Genomic DNA, 17,972 nt, shown 5'->3' on the forward strand with positions numbered 1-17,972 from the left:
AGGGGTCAGGTGATGTCGGTGATTAGAGGCTCTGCTCCAATTAGACGGGTCTTCAGGGCATCATCCAGTGTGGGACCTACTTGTGCTGGTCTTTGCCCTGAGCCCGCTATCACTGACAACAGGGTCAGAATTCAAGGCTGCTTTTATATAGCTTGCAATTTGGAATCTGCCTCATCAGCCCCTTTTTCCATTCCTAATTCTATTTATAGTGTGAAAATAGAAACGTGCAGCAAAATTGGTGTAAGAATCAAGTTGCCCTTACTATAACTCTACAACCAGGCAGAATCTCAGTCTAGGAAACACAATTTTTGGTTAACACTAGCACAAAAAAAAAAAAAAAAAAAAAAAAAAAAACACCAAACAAACAAACAAACAAACAAACCTTACTCCTGTGGGCAGGAAAGAGTTGAGAAAACAGAAACGTTAAAAAGTGTGTTGGCCATTTCAAAGACTTCTTTAGAGCGTTAAGATTGAGGACATTTGTGACATCATACTGACTCAGCATAGCATTTGGCACAGTGATTTCATTCTGGTTTCGTCTGGTCTGCTGGAGGGTTGTGTAGAAAACTAGTCTAAACCAGTTGCTTCCTCTAAACTCTGATGGATGTCGTACGGCTTGTCATACTGCTTGCCATGTGGCTTCTCTCATAAAATAGGAGAGCCAAAAACGCCGCATCTACTGATGGCTCAGATAGGATAGGCTTTAAAAATTAATTAAAATTAATTTGTATGTGTCTTGCATGTGTGTGTGCGGGTATGTGTGCCATGGTTTGAATGGAAATGAGGAGACGATTTGAGTCAGTTCTCAGCCTTCACCATGTGGGATTTAGGGATTGAACTCTGATCGGCAGGTTTGGCAGCAGGCGCCTTTCCAGCCCTCAGATAGGATTTCTGTTGTAGCCAGGGTGACTGTTGCTATGGTGAAACACCATAATCAAAGAAACTTGGGTAGGAAAAGGTTTATTCATCTTATATTTCCATGGCACTGTTCATCATTGAAAGGAGTCAAGACAGAACTCAAATAGGGCAGGAACCTGGAGGCAGGAGCTGATGCAGAAGCAGTGGAGGATGCTGCTTACTGGCTTGCTCCCCATTGGCTTGCTCAGCCTGCTTTCTTATGGAACTCAGGACGAGTATGCTAGGGGTGGCACCACCTACGATGGGCTGGGTCCTCCCCCATCAATCACCAGTTAAGAAAATGCCCTATAAGCTCAACGGAAGCCCATTTAATATTACGGAGGCATTTTCTCAGTTGGGGGTCTCCTCCTCTCAAATGACTCCATCAAGCTGACATAAAATTATCCTTCACAACTTTTTATAAAGAAATTGTCATAGAGTATATAGTGAGATTTCCGTGTTTATGTTTTTATGGGATTTCTCTGTGTATGAATGTGTGTCTCTGTAGCTATATGTGTTTCTTGGGCTTTTTCTTTGTCTCTCTTCTGCTTGTTTTATCCTATTATAGTTTGTTGTTTTATCTTATTTTATTATTGTTTTTAGAGAGAGCAGAGAGAGGAGAGGGGAGAGAGAGAGGGAGGGAGGGAAAGAAAGGAGAGGAGAGGTAGAGGGGGGAGAGAGGAGAGAGAGGGGAAAGGTGTGGATTTGTATGGGAGGGGAGTATTTGGGAGGGGTTTTAGGAGGAAAAACAGTAATCGGAATATATTGTATAAAAATCTATTTTAAATAAAAGAAAAATAGTAAAAAAATAGCCATATTTTGCTTGGTAGAAAGGTCTTCTGAAGAAAAAGGCCCATTCTTTTAAAAAAAAATCTCTTATGTATTGCATTCTAACTAAATATGCAGTTCCCCCTCCCTCCCAGTCTTTCTCCCCCCTACCCAACTTACCTGCCTTAGTAAAGAGCAGGCCTACCTTAGTTTGGGTTCAGTGGCTGTGAAGAGACACCATGATCAAGGCAATTCTTTTTTTTTTTTGTAAGTTAATTGTTACTCATATGGGAAGTACGTTTCTTTTTTTTTAAATTTTGTTAATTTATTCAGATTATAACTCAATTGTTATCCCATCACTTGTATCCTTCCATTCCTCCCTCCCTCCCTCCCCCTTTCACCCTATGCCCCTTCCCTAGGTCTATGACCAAGGGGATCTCCTCCCCCACCTTATGGTCATAGGCTATCATGTCTCATCTTGGTAGCCTGCTTATTCTTTCTTCAGGCCCCAGGGTGGTCTGCTCAAACTATTGCACTAACCAAGGACAATACAAGTAGTAAACATCGAACCCCTACTCTGATCTAGCCAATGGACAGGACATTTCCCACAGTTATGTGGAGAGCAGGGACTAACTCTGACATGAACTTGGTGCCCCATATTTGACGACCTCCCCAAGGCAACTCTTATAAAGGAAACTGTTTCATTGGGGCTGGCTTACAGTTTCAGAGGTTTAGTCCATTGTCATCATGGTGGAAGCGTGGCAGTGTGCTGGCAGACATGGCGCAGGGGAAGGAGCTTAGAGTTCTACATCCTGATCCAAAGACAGCCGAAGGAAACTATGTGCCACACTAGATGTACCTTGAGCAGAAGAAACTTCAAATCCCACCCCCACAGTGACACACTTCCTCCAACAAGGCCATGCCATCTCCAACGAGACAATACCTCCTAATAGTGCCACTCCCTGTGGGCCAAGCATTCAAACACATGAGTCTATGGGGCCATACCTACTCAAACCACCGCAAGGCCTTCCAGGGACATCAGCCAAATGTACAATAACAAGCTACAATAAGACCAGGAACATATTCTCAAATCAAGGCTGGACAAGGCAACTCAGTAGGAGAAAAAGGGTCCCCAAAGGCAGACAAAAGAGTCAGAGATAGCACCTGACCCACTGTTAGGGATCCCCCAAACCCACCAAGCTACACAATCTTAACATATATGCAGAGGACCTAGGTCAGACTCTCACAGGCTCCCTGATCTCTATGAGCTCACCTGAGTCCTGGTCAGTTGATTCTGTGGGCAATGTTCTTGTGGTGTCCTTGACCCCTCTGGTTCCTCCAGTCCTCCACCCTCTCCACCTTCCTCAGCAGGACTCTCTGAGCTCAGTCTAATATTTGGCTGTGGGACTCTACCTTCATCAGTTGTTGGATGAAATCTCTCTGGTCTCTTTGAATGATGATTATGTCAGCTCTGGTCCTAGCACAACATGCAAGCATGACATACTGTAGACTGGAAGGCTTTATGGATGGGTTGGTATCTCAATCCCTCTTCTTGAGGCCTTGCCTGGTGAGAGAAGATGGCTGGCTCAGGCTCTGTTTCCGCCATATGTAGGAGTCGTTGCTAGTGTCACTGTTGTAAATTCCGTGGGGTTTCCATTACACTACATTTTTATCTTGTTCCCCAAATGTCCCCCCCCCTAATTCCAGTCATCTTTCCCAGTACCCAATACTACCTGCCTCCAGTCCACCTGCAGAATCTAATCTATTTATTCTTCCCAGGAAGATCCTTGTAGCGTGGTTATTCTTTTAAATTAAATTTCACTGTACATGATGCTGAGTTTCATAGGGACATGTTCATGCAAACATATAATACTTTTTAAGCATGTTCTCTACAATTCCTCCGTATCTTCTTCTCTGTCAATCCATCCTCTTTGTCCCTCTAGACAATTTTGCTTCTATTTTAATGTTTCATACATATGTGTGTGTGTGTGTGTGTGTGTGTGTGATTTTATCTATCTATGTAGAATCTAGGAGTAAGAAGTGAGAGAAAACATATTTGTCTATCTAAAGTTGGCTTAGTTTGTTTAATATGGTTATCCCCAGTTGCCATCTTTCTGCAAACTTCATTCCCTATGGCTAACGTCCATTCCTCTGTTGTGGACATCTGAGCTGGTTCCATGACTTAGTTATTGTGAAAAGTGGCACAACGAACACTATTATTTAGATCTTTGAGCTCTTTGCATATGCTAGATAACATTACTCCTTTGTTAGATGTATAGATGTTAAAGACATTCTACTACCCTGTAGGGGGTATTACTCACTTAGTAAGCTATTTCCAATTGACAAATAAAAATAGGACTTCATGAAATTAAAAGGCTTTTGTCTTATTTCCTGAGTGACTGGAGTCTTATTGATAAATCCTTTGCCTACCCCGTCCCATGAAGGGTTTCTTTTAATAGTTTCAGAGGTCTATGTATTATATTGAGTTTTTTAAAAAAACTATTTGTAATTGATTTTTTTTTTGTGCAGGGTGAGAGATAGGGATCAAATTACCTTTTCATAGCAGATACCAAGTTTCCAAACATCATTTATTGAAAATACTGTCTTTTCCCCTTTAATATGTATTTTTGCCATTGTTGTCGAGCGCTTGGAGCTCTAGTTTACATCTATGTCCTTTGCTGAGAATTACTTTGGCTGCCCAGAGTCTTTTGTGTTTACTATGACTTTTAATGATATATGTTGCACTATATTTAGGATTCTAAAATAGTTCAATGTTTAAAACTTTCTCTGTTGCTTTTCTATTCTGAGTGTTTTTATATTTTTATATAAAATCTTTGTATCAACCTAGTGAGCTAAAGCCACAAAAATTCTTATTTCTTAAATTTGAGCTTAAAAACAACATGTCAAAGATTTTTTTTAAGGCTGCTGGTTTTAGAACCAAGACATCTTCCAATTTTGGGGTGCTGTCCATTATTTCAAGACCCCCACCCAGAAAAATCACAGAACAATAACAATAAAACCAGACTAACTAAATTACATCATTTTAAAAGCTTCATCACAGTAGTGGAGACAGTTTGAGGAGAAAATATAAACCAACTATTCATCTGGCAGAAGGTCCATGTCCAAAATATGCAAGGAACTAAAAACTTCAATCACAAAAAACGCAGTAAGGCAACTTAAATATCAACGAACTTGGACAGACATTTCTCAACCATACAGATGGCCAACAGATACATGAGTGATCAGCATCATGGATGAATTCATAATGGAAGACCGAGGGAACTGGGGATGCTTCTGTAGATGCAAAGACAGCAAAGAGGAATCCTGGTTGTCACAATACCACAAAAGCCCTCTCATAGCTGGAAGAAAGTGGCCAAGTTAAGGTTTTCCCTCCTAATTACTAAGTTAATGTCTGTCTGTGCAGAGGCTGGGAGTAGCTTTCTTTTGCCTGTTGCAAATGTAGCCCAATAAAATGTAACATTGTCTCAGTCGGCTTTCCGTTGCTCAGACAAAACGCTTGGTGGCTGGGTGTATTTGTTATTTTCTTTGTTCCTGTGACCAGAGACCTGACAAGAGGCGACGGAAGGAAGGAAGGAAGGAAGGAAGGACGGAAGGAAGGAGGAAAGGAAGGGTTTATTATGGCCCACAGTTCAAGGACACGCTGTGTATTATACTTGAGGGGGCATAGAGGTAGGAACCTGAGCTGACTGGTCATAAGACAGCCTCAGCTAGGAAGCGGGGAGTGCAGACAGGAAACAGCCTAGATGTCAAACCTCAAGGCCAACCTGCAATGACTCGCTTCTACCAGCAAGGACCCACTTCCTAAAATCTTCTATAACTTTCCAAACTGCCAGGGACCAAAAATATGAGCCTGTGGGGGAAGTTTCACATTCAGACCACAATTCTGGGTAATTTATAAAAGAAAGCTCATGGCACTTAAGTTTGGAAGTTCAAGGCCAGGTGATGGCACCCACCAAGCACACTAGGTCAGGCTGGAGGAGCAGAAGATGCCAGACAGGGCAAGGGGTGGTTTCACCTAGCAGTCGGCTCTCTAGGTAACTAACCCAGTCTCTCAAGGTGGGGAATTCACCCAGTGTTACCAAGTGAAGCCAGTAAGGGAAAGCTCCAGTGTCTCTTAATGATATAATTAACTCTTTCTAGCCTTGTTCCCCAGAACTGCCACAGAGGAAATAAAATGTATACCTGAATTTCAGAGGGGGCATATCCTGTTCAAACTCACCAAGCTGGACCTTACAAATTGTAGCTGAATAAACAGATAGTTAAGTGAATTTTTGAGTATCCCACGCAAAGCTCTTGCTTTGCATCCCTTTGAGTCCCTTTTGTAGGATGCTTGGTCTCAACTGCCTTTATTTAACCTAAAAAAAAAAAAGCTATAGGAAAATTTACTTCTGTTGTCAACCACAGCACATCTTTTTCATTTCTCGTTATAACAAATCTCTTTCTATTATTCCCTCCTTCAGTGGGGGCACAACCTGTTCAAATCCAGGCCTCAACAATTAATAAATCATGAAACTGAGAAGCTTCTGAAAGGCAAAGGACACTGCCAACAGAACAAAGCAACGGCCTACAGATTGGGAAAAGATCTTCACCAACTCTACATCTGACAAAGGGCTAATATCCAAAATATATAAAGGACTCAAGAAATTAAACACCAATAAGCCAAATAATCCAATTTATAAATGGAGCTAAACAGAATTCTTAAGAGAGGAATATCGAATGGCTGAGAAACACTTAAAGAAATGCTCGATGTCCTTAGTCATTAGGGAAATGCAAATCAAAATGACAATGAGATTTCATCTTACACCTATCAGAATGGCTAAGATAAAAGCTCAAGTGACAGCACATGCTGGCAAGGGTATGGAGAAAGGAGAACACTCTTCCATTGCTGGTGGGAGTGCAGACTTATATAACCATTTTGGAAATCAATCTGGCGCTTTCTCAGAAAATTGGGAATAGTGCTACCTCAGGACTCAGCTATACTACTCCTGGGCATATACCCAAAAGATGCTCCATCATACAACAAGGATATTTGCTCTACTATGTTCATAGCAGCTTTATTTTTAATAGTCAGAATCTGGAAACAACCTAGATGCCCCTCAACCGAAGAATGGATAAAGAAACTGAGGTACATTTACACAATGGAATACTATTCAGCTGTTAAAAACAAGAAAATCTTAAAATTTGCAAGCAAATGGATAGAACTAGAAATGATCATCCTGAGTGAGGAAACTCAGACCTAGAAAGACACGTATGTTATATACTCACTTATAAGTGGATATTAGCCCAAAATAGATGCCCTCTGAAAGACTCCACCCAGTGGGGAATTGGGACAGACGCTGGGACTCAAAGCTAGACTCAGGGGGGAAGCATTGAGAGTTGTAGGCAAGACTTCGGGGCAGATGGAAGATCCATGAGGGAACAGGAACTCCCCTGGGAGACCACCAAAGCCTGCAGACCTTGACCAAGGGGTTCCTGCACAAACTGATGCACCAACCAATACTCCCTGTTCAGATGCAGCAGATGGACAGCTGATTTTCCACGTGGGGATGTGGGGGGGGGAGCTCGGAGCGGAGGGGACTTCTGTTGAACCTCTGACATGCACTCTGGTGCCCACAATTTCTTCACTGCCCCTTGGCCAGACAGCGTTGCAGGCACACAGAGGAAGGGGATGCAGGATATCATGATGAGACCTAACAGGCCAGATAGTGGGGTAGGAGGGCACCCCCTATCAGAGGTCTAGGGAAGGGGAATAGGGCAGGAGAGGGAGGGAGGGTGGGGGTGGGAAGATAGAAGCAAGGAGATAACAATCAGGATGTTATGTGAATAAATTTTAATAAAAATACATTAAAAAATAAAATTAGTCCCAACCACTTTTTAGCCAAGATGACTGGAGTGTTTTGTTTTTGTTTTTGTTTTTTTTCCCTCTCCCACTTTAAGAAGTAGGGTTTTGTTGATTTTTAGCTTGTGGCTATCAGCTTCCTTAGGTGCTCTTTGGAAACAAGGCTACCAATCAATGCATCCTCCCTCATTTGAAAAACAATGTAATTAAAATTCACGGTAGAGGGAATTTCTAAAGTGACAAGTTGCATCTTAAAGCTATTCCCGTATCTCATTTTAGAATTTATTGTCAGTAATTAATCTACATTATTAAATAAGTTTCAGTTCACTGGAGCTACTGGGTAATTACTGTGTTGGTTAAGTAGTGCTTTTGTGACAGTATCAGTTTTATTGAATGTGCCAGGTTGTTTTTAAGCAGTCGTTTCAGCATTCCTTGAAGAGAGGTGAGAAATACATCATTCATCATGAGTTGTACAAATTTAGGATTAAAATAATAGCATGAAATATAGTAAACTTAAAGTTCTAAATGCAATACATGATCAATAGGTGTTATTCCTAAGGGACTTTAATTTTTTTTTCCCTGAAGGCACCGTGACAGAGAAGGATACCCAAAAGATTATGATATAGAGAATCCCGAGACAGAGAGAAAACTATGTAATTCAACATATTGGCGACTTGGAACTGAGTGTCCTGTAAGTAGTTGCTGTTTATTTCTTTTTCTGAAATCATCATACTGAACCAGTAAGAAGTAAGGCGAGGAGTATTCTTTCCCATGGTGTTAGTCGTTTGTGAAATTAATTATGTAGCTGAGTTGCAATGCACTTAGCAAACCTTTACAATGAACCTATTTCTTAAGGTTATTGGGTGAGCTAGACACCACAAAGTGCTTAGCTTGCTGCCTTACTGTATTAGTTAGCTTTCTGACGCTATAACAAAATATCTGACACATGCTATGGATGAAGTAAGGATATTTATTTGTGACTCACAGTTCTGCAGGTGGAAGTGCAAAATATGGTCACCTCCCTGGTCTGATAAAGGTGGCGTGTCATTGGAGGAATGCATGTCAGGCTGAGTAGCCCCATTTTGAGGCAAGACAAAAGGGACAATAAAACTGGTCCCCCAATTTCTTTTGAGAGTATAACCTCAAGAACTCCTCTTAAAGAGAGTCTCTTTCATCTTAAAGATCCTTGGTGGCTCCCAGTTCTGCCTTGCAAGGACTGTGATGCTGTGATGCAGCAGTAGCATCTTGCTGGATAAACCTCTCTATCTTCCAGAACAACCCTGTGAACCAGGCATTTAGCTCCATTTTCTAGAGGCAGGAAGAGAGATTTCTGAGAGTGGAAAATAAAGATTGAACCCGGGCCTCTGATTTTTTTTTCTTTTTTAAAAAATGCTTTTCTCAAGGTACAAGAAATTAAACCTATTAATATGGTCACAACATTTTTTGGATCCAGTTACAGAAAGAATATGCATTTGTTTAAGCAGTGGGTTAATGCTTGTCCACTTGAGTGTCTGCCCAGTCAACAGAAGACAGGAAGGAGCCTAGTGGTCTAAAAACTCCTCCCTGTTGTGCTGAACAATGGCAGCAGCTTTGGGGCTACATAAAAGTGCATCTTAGGGGCTGGAAGAGATGATTCAATCATTGAGAGCACTTGCTGCAAAAACATGAGGACCAGAGGTATGAGCTCAGTACCCACACAACAAGCAGGACATCTGAGGCTCACACATAACACAGGAAGATCAGCCTTGTCAGAAGAAAACAAGGGAACTCCAGAGTCAGGAAGAGACCCAACCCCAAGAAGAACAGGGGGAGAATAATAGAGAGTGACACATGTCCTCTTCTGGCCTCTGTGTTGGCACTGAGATCTAAGGCATGAGCACTTACACATATGTGTACACATACACCATACACATACAAAACCATATGCACACAAATAAATTATAAAGATCACAACAAATCTGTCTGAACCTTGGGATGTCTTGTTGGCCATCAGCCAGCATGTGGGTAGAGATCAGGTGTCTGATGTTGAACTCAGTCAATGACACCGCTGCTACACCACTTACAAACCCGGACGTTCTTGAGCTTCTGAAGGTGAACATGCTGAGAACACTGGGTATATCTCATATTTTCCCCCAAAGGCCGATACTCTCAGATCACTTTTTTGAAATTGGCAAGCCTAAGAAAAGACATGCTTATAGATTTAAAATTATTCTAAAATATTTTTTATTCTCTAGAGTAGCAGGAATAAATTATCTTAGCGTGTCAGCTTGGTTTCCTCCATTTCTTTTAGTTGTAATGAGCAGAGTCCAAGCAGGATGACCTGGGAAATGAGATGCAGTATAGTTACAGTTGCCTTGATATGGAATGAGGCAACTTTCAGGGGCCAATGAAATGGCAGAGAAGGCACTTCCCTCTGCAGCGTTCCCAATCACACACACAGGGTTCCCTTGACATCTCTATTTCTCAGTTCTCATATTTTTCTCTTGATCCAGCCCAAATCACATAGGCAATGTGAGATTTCTGTTTTCACCCAAGCTCCTTACTCTTTGCTCCCAGATGTCTCATGGGCAGTCAACCAGAATGTAGGAGGAGCTTATGTATCTGATGCTGAACTCAGTCAATAGCAGCCCTGCTATGCTCTTCCCAAACTCCAGGCTTGTTAAGCAGATGATTGAGTAGAACAAGAGAAAGTCAAGCAAGAAGTACACTGGTGTCTGGGTTGTGGGAGATGAGGGGAAATTGAGGTTTATGGATCTTGGATATTTCTTTCCTTGGCTTCTGTACAGTCGTGGTCAAGGCTTAGATTTAACAGGACAGCTGGCCTTTCCTACACATTTGGTGGTGATCATAAAAGCTCTGCCCTTCTTCTACCAGTTCCTAGTCTGGTTTAGATACAAAGGAAATGGATCAAGAAACTACTATTTCTGATAAAAATCACAATTTTCATATTTTAATAAGCTGTAGTTTCCCTGATAGAGAAATCTATGCATTTTTGTTTGTTTTTTTAAAAATAAGCTATAAAGTTGTTGAGGAAGCTGTTATTATTCTCATTCTAAACCTACCCTTATCAATCTTAACATCACTCACTCAATGTCCCCAGTGTCCAGGGAGAAGTAGACACTAGTTCAGGGCTTCCTGGCTTAATTAATTAATTAATTAATTAATCCCCTTTCCCAAAGTTTTTACAGAAGCCTAAAGTCTGGAACAACTCTGTAAATGTTTATTTGTTTGTGTGTTTATTTATTTAGCTAGTGTTTCATGTAGACCAGGCTGGCCTCAAGCTGAGAATAAACTTGAACTTCTAATCCTTCTTCCCCCACCTCCCAAGTGTCGCCACTACAGCCAGCTGTGAACACTCCTGATAGTCATCAGGCATCACATAACCTGAGGAGCGAGTCAGCCTAGGCAGGGCCACCTGAGACCTCCAAACCAGAGAGAGATGGTCCTGGCTTGTTATGGTTTCTGGAAAGTGCTGTCCAAAGAAAGAGGATTTGTGTACATGAGGATTGCTTGTTCCCTTTTCCCTAGTTGAGAGGGATGTCATGGAAACTATTCTGAGAGACATGTGTCCTGACATTTCAAAGATGTAGGGCCCTGGTATGTGACTCTAGCTTGAGAATGTTAATGTTAGGCCTGGTTCCTGGTGTGGCAGAAGAGAGGACAGAGGGAGGAAGCTGCCCTCAGAATGTCCAAGTATCTCTGAATGTGTTCACTGAGATGAGTCATGAGGTAAAATCTGCTGGAGTCCTCTCAGAAAGACTGTAGAACTGGGGCAGAGAGTCAACAGTGCAGCACAAAAGATCTGCTAAATACCAAAGCCCAGAAGAGGGATTGCTGTTACTGCAATGCTAGGCTAGAGGACTGACTCTGTGTATGTGGGGGGAGGGGATCTTTCTAATAGACCACACGGCTTCCAAAGTCCAGTCAGAGACATGGCGATGGCAGGAAGAATTCATCTGCTGTTGCCACACTGAGAAGGAACAGAAAGAGAGACATCCTAAACCCTCAACAGGGTACCAATGAGAACTTCAGGATTATATGGAAGAATAAAAGGGAGGAGCCAAGAAATATACACAGTCATCTTGGTTAAACTGCGGTCTTCTTGGTCATGATCTCAGGCCTGGTTCCATGAGGTCCTACTGGCACAGGGGAAATCATTATTGCATAAATGGTGGCAGTTCATGTTCAGTTATAATATGATAGTTTCTGCCTGGAGTTAGGGACCAGCCTGGCTAGTCACAGTATGTAGACATCAGGGCTACTACTGCAGGGATTTGAGATAAACTGGAAAGGACTCAGATCATAAGCTGGGGTAGTAAAATATAATCAGTCAAGACAATGACTGAGTTGCCCCTTCAGAAAAATAAATGATGAACCAGCTTGCCTTAAGCTTGAAAGCCATCTATAGTAAAGACAAAGTAGGTTCATTTATGTTTATGATTAAACCTCTGTTTCTCAGGGATTGGGCTATACCACACTTATAACCTTAAGTACAAATTGTTTTGTACTGCCTGTCCCAGGAAGCATCAACTATGTCTTTGTTTCCAAAAGTTTCTATGAGCATCTTGTAACCCTACCTTTGTTCAAAAGGTTATTATGATCAATGGTTGTTATGACTACCTTGTTATAACCACCTTGTTATGACTACCTTGTTATGACCACCTGTTGCTATGACTACCTTGTTATGTTCTCTTTCTGTAACTCTGTCTATTTGCCTGCCCAACCCTCCAATTTGGAAACTCCCTACTCCTGAGCTATCTTTAGCTACCCTTTATCTTCCCCACATCAAATGCTGATCTCTTGAACCTTGCCTTAGGAGAGGCAGCCAGTGTACAGAAATAAAAGAGCTTGCTTCAAGTAATTGCTTGCTTTAATTAATTTGGCCATTGGTGACTTGGGTCAGTAGTCTTTCTCCTCATATCTTTGGAGTTAACATTAAAAAAAATATTTGAAGTAAAACACATGCTAGAAGGAACTGTTCTACCTTGTTTGAGCCTGGGGCGGGGGCTGGGGGTTGGGGGTGTCAGATAGCGAGTGGAGGGGTGAAGCTCTGCCTCTCCAGTGTACTGCAATGCTCAGTAAAAAGAATGTCAGAAAGCAATCTAAAAAATGTCCTAGGAGAGGAGTTGATTTCAACCGTTAGCCAAACCCATGCTCTCTGGCTCATGTCAAGGGAGTAAGGGCTACTTAATATTATCACATCTTTCCAGCCAGGCAATGGTAGCACATACCTTTAATCCCAGCACTTGGGAGGCAGAGGCAGGCAGATTTCTGTGAGTTCGAGGCCAGCCTGATCTACAAAGTGAGTCCAGGACACCTAAGGCTACATAGAGAAACCTTGTCATGAAAAAAAAAATATGTATATATATAATCACATCTTTCCACCTATCTCTCCCCCTCAGCCAGAACTAGCAGGCAACCATGAAAAGAGAAGGGAGTCAGCAAAGGGAAGCAGCAGCAGAGTCCAAAGCTCCATCCTTGCAGTTGCAGACTCCCAGGCCTGCAGCCTTGAGCTGAGAAAGGGGGCACTTGGTATAATAGAAGTGCTAATTTCGCTGGACTGGGGACTTTTATAAATGGAATTATATAATTCTGGACACATGAAGAGCCCAGAAAATCTATAAAACTGGGCTAATCCTTCTATCTAGCTAAAGATGGGAATACACTGGGTATGGGGGACAGACGTGGGCAGCCTGGCTACAATAGTTTTGTGATTTCCCCTATCAATGTGATGATACTTCAGTTCAGTATGAAAAGTGCCTGGTTTTACCTTCTTCATGACTCAGACAGGTACCAACTGTGACCTGTATTGTACAGAGAAGGAAACTGAGATCCTATGAAAGCACTTGTTCAAGGTCAAATAGCTAGGTCAAATATTCAAGTTGGCACCAAAGTCTAATGCTTTAAATACTCTTCCATCTGCCACTTGGATTTGCCACACAGCTTCACAATGAGTCTGATAGCTTTTTGATCCTCATACAACTGCATCCTGACTTCTGTGGTCTTGCTTGAAATAATATATTTGTGTGTGTGTGTGTGTGTGTGTGTGTGTGTGTGTATAATATTATTATAAATAATGTATATAATAAGTTATATATCGCTGTATATGTTGGGTAGCTTCATCTTTTGTCCCCTTCCCTTGACTTATGTGTACAAACATGCTGGCTAGCTCTTTCCCATCTGTTTCCCCTCCAGAATGCTTTCTTAGCATTTTCCTTTTTTGAAAGATTGCTGCTGAGTGGCCACCTCTTATGTCCAATAATATTTCTGTTTAGCTGGTTAAAAGTCTGTAATGCTTTAATTCCCTGGCTGCAGGGATTACCGTGAGCATCACTTATTTGTAACAGCATATACTCTGTCTATATTTCAGCTAAGGCTCTAAAGGGCTAAGAACAAAATAAAAGTTTCGCAAGCTGAAGTGAACCATGAACTTACTTGTGCAAGGTTCTCAGAGAAGTTGGCACCATGAGGCCCCGTTCACGTGAATGGCATAGGAGTTTGAGGGTTTGGGTAAGGCTGTGCTCTAAGTTGCATCTGGAAAGCTCCTTGGACAATAGGGAATTACGGACACAAGGCTCTGGCGATCTACCGGGAGAAGCAGCACAGAAGGAAGGAGCTGGCTGCATGTCTGTCTAGGGTAGCACAAGGACATCCTTGGGCCAAAAAGTGGCTCTTGTGAACCAAGTGCGTGCCATGGGAAAGGGAAAAGTGACATGTGGTCACCTCAGAGCCTGTCCTCACGTAGACTGAGGGGAGGACCACCTGCATTTCAAAGGGTTGAAGCAGGCTGTTATTTCATTTAAACTCTTTTTTTTTTTTCGGAATTTCACACAAGAGTACTGTATTGGCATAATTTCCACTCCCTTGACAACTCCTCCTGTTTCCTTTTGACTTCAAATTCATGACCTTTGGAACAGTAATTTAAAACCCAGCCAGAGTCGTGAGAACTACCTTTTATTCTTCCGGAGAGGAGCTCAAAGCTACCAGAGCATTTCAAGAAGGTCATCTTTGAATATTCATAAATATATGTCAGGAATGGGTGGTAAAACACAGACATCCCCAGAGGAAGCAAGAAACGGATTGCATCCTGCCCTTCTTGAATCTCTCCTGCCTCGCATCCCGAGATCCTTCCATCAGCAACCTCTCATTCCGACCCAGACAAGAGGGATCTGCAGAGCAGGGACCAATTCCAGGAGTGCAGGAAGACAGCTGCAGCCCCTGCTCCCACTGAAGTAAAGCAGGCCAAAGCAAGCCCCAAGGCAAAGATTCTTTGACTTTAAACAAGGTGTGACCTTTGTATAGCAACTGAGCATCTCACCTGGCCAGCTTGGTTCTTCTTGGGAAAGAAATAGCCAGAGAAAATATATACTACAAGGGTAACCAGAAGAGTCCTGGGGCTGGTTTTGTGTTTCACCAAGCACAAGAAAGGACCACTTTTCAAGAAGTATTTTGTGCCTCCTCTTGAAGTAAAAATCTTGTTTGTAGAACTGAGTAAAGTTGAAGGAGAGAGTTTGGGGAGGGAGGGTGGGCAGAGTAAGTAAGTAGTGCAAAGTGCCAATTAGGTGGGGGTGAGTGCTGGTGTTCTGTTGCACAGCACCAGGGCTGTGGTTCATAACAGTGGGGGTTTTAAATTAGATGAAAGAGAAGGCTTTGTATGTATTTACTTTAAAGATATGATAAATATTTGAAGTAATGAATATAACAATTATTCGGGTTTGGTCGTTGTACAATTCAACACGTTGGAACATCACATCCTATAAATTCATATAATTTGTATTTATCTGATAAAAATAGAAAAGACCTTTAAAAGGACAGTTTATATGCCGAAATGTAAACTGTGTTGGTGGAAAACACGGCATTAAATTTAATGACCCTAATGGGGTAATGAGAGGAAATAATTATATCACCCCAGAAGTTCCAGTACAATGCACTCCATCAATTTAGATAGCTGTCTTTGACTAAGTAGATGGGAATGTGATGGCGCAATCTTAAAGATGCCTCTTGTGTTTCCACCTAAATAACTGAAGGAAACCCATAAACCAGAGTCCTACAGATAAAATCACTTCAAGTGCCTTTATCAAAGGGGGGTCCTTTGGGGGCAGTGGGATGCTGGGCCAGGGCATCCTCTTGTTTTTCCCCTCTGCATCCTCCTAATGGCAGCCTCTTGTCCATCCTGCCCTGGAACTCCTCTGGACCATATTTTCTAGCATCAACGAGACTGCATCTGCCTTTTCTCTTTCAAGAGTTCTATTAACATTTTGGCCCATCGAGTGTTTCTTGCCTGATTTCTGCTGCATCTGTGGGTTTATTTCTTCTACCAAATATTGCCTCTGCAATTTCTAAGGGCTTGGGACAGAAAGGAAAGCAGGACACAGACCTTTAGATCACACACCTCTCCTTTGCTGCTCTGCATCTGCATCAGTCAACGTGCCTTAGTTTAGCATTAGCATAAACTAGTTTCCCCCCCATGAATAGCAGTTTGTTTAAGCAGGTATACATTTGATTAATGAAACTTAAATGGTATGGTCATGGATAAGCAAACATGGTGGGACATTCACACTTTTTTTTTTTTTTTTTTTTTGCCTCCACCATCTGTTTGCACTGCTTTGTCATTGCTTCTTTATGCTTGGATAAAGTCATGAATTTGAGAGGTGGGAGTGACATGGAAATGAGCTTCAGAGGGGGGAGAGAGAGCACCAGGAATGGTATAGTACTCATATATGGGATTCTTGAAACTTTAAACTAAAAATAAAACCAGAGTCTCAGTAGGATGTCCTCACATCTGTAGGAGATGGGGAAATAGAAGGATCCAGAGGATCTTAGAAACCTACAAGAAGAACATCGTAATGGGTGGATCAGGGCCCATGGGTGTATGCTCAAACTATTGCATTAACCAAGGACAATACAAGTAGTAAATATCGGACCCCTACTCTGATCTAGCCAATGGACAGGACATTCTCCACAGTTGTGTGGAGAGCGGGGACTGACTCTGAAATGAACTCTGGTGCCCCATATTTGACTACCTCCTCTTGGTGGGGATCCCAGGTGGCACTCAAAGAAAGAATAGGCAGACTACCAAGATGAGACTTGATAGCCTGTGACCATAAAGTGGGGGAGGAGATCCCCCTCGGTCATGGGCCTAGGGGAGGGGAATAGGGTGGGGGTGAAGGGAGGGAGGAACAGGAAGATATAAGTGATGGGATAACAATTTAGTTGTAATCTGAATAAATTAATTAAAAAGACCATACAAATATATATATATATAAAAAACAAAAAAGAAAGAAAGCGAGAGGGAGGGAGGAATGGGAGGATACAAGTGATGGGATAACAATTGAGATGTAATCTGAATAAATTACTAAAAAAACTTAGACTTCCTTCAGTAAAAAAAAAAATCAGTTTTTTTTTTTTGCTCCACTTTCAACTTACTTCCTTTTATTGAGTCAGTGTCTACCCAAAGTAGGTCATAATTTATCCCTAGTACTTATTTTCTTTATTTAAATATTTTGTTTAAAATTAGCTTCTAAAGCAACAGCTGGGGTGATGGCTCAGCAGTTACGAGCACTTCCTGGACACAGGTTCAGTTCCCAGTGCCCACATGGTGGCTCACAGCTGCTGGTAACTGCATTTTCAGGGGATCCATTGCCCTCCTCTGACCTCCACGGGCACCAGGCGTTCACATGTTACACAGACATGCATGTTGGCAAAGCACTTAAACACCTAAGACAAAACGTAACAGGTTTACGTGTGACATTTTCGTACATCATTTTGGCTGATTCTGTCGCTGCCCCACCACATCTCCTTTCTCTATTTCCCTTCTCCGCTGCTCCCTTTTGTCTCACTGTTTCCCCTTTTCACTCAGTTTTATTGTCTGCCCTACACCTTTCCTTAAAGCATCTTTTTTCTTTATCATTTCACGGGCTTCTTTCTAGTTTCCTGGCCTTTACGTATCTACTCCCACCTAGATATAAATATTTAACAGCTACAGGCTAGGATCTACAGAGGAGAGAGCCTGTGGCAGTTGTCTTTCTGAGCCTTGGTTACATTGCTGCCTACAGTGTCTTTCAGTTTCATCCACTTTCTTGCTAGTTTCACTTTTTCCTTTATGGCCGAATAAAATTCCACTGTACATATCTTGTACAAGTGCCATCAAGTGTATGGTCAGTTTTAAATCATAAAAAAGCCTATTGGTTGTGTTCCAATAATTAGAATATCACATCAAAATGGTGAATTTCATTTAAGGCCTAGGATTTTCTCTTCTATCAAAATATACAGCTCACTTTTGGGTCTAGAAAAGACTGCAGAGGGGATGGGAAGGTGACTAATTTTCTATTTTCCTAACTGATCCGCTTTCCCCACTTCAGACACCGGAACAACAATTAGAAGGTACTTTTGTGATTATTTGTCTACTATTAACTAAATAGCCAAAACTATTTTGTGACAGGAAATT

At 41.9% G+C, this 17,972-nt stretch overlaps 1 protein-coding gene across 2 annotated transcripts in view; it reads left to right on the forward strand.

Annotated features, from left to right (window-relative positions):
• CFAP95 (cilia and flagella associated protein 95) overlaps positions 1 to 17,972 on the forward strand; it is an 86,636-nt gene that overhangs the window by 22,624 nt on the left and 46,040 nt on the right. For both annotated transcript variants that reach the window (XM_084774071.1, XM_084774070.1), the window contains exon 2: positions 8,111 to 8,216. In XM_084774071.1, the coding sequence (XP_084630197.1) occupies positions 8,111 to 8,216 (106 nt within the window). The remainder of the gene's footprint in view (positions 1 to 8,110; positions 8,217 to 17,972) is intronic.

Source organism: Acomys minous (assembly GCF_964271855.1).
Source record: "Acomys minous genome assembly, chromosome: 2".
NCBI lineage: Eukaryota > Metazoa > Chordata > Mammalia > Rodentia > Muridae > Acomys > Acomys minous.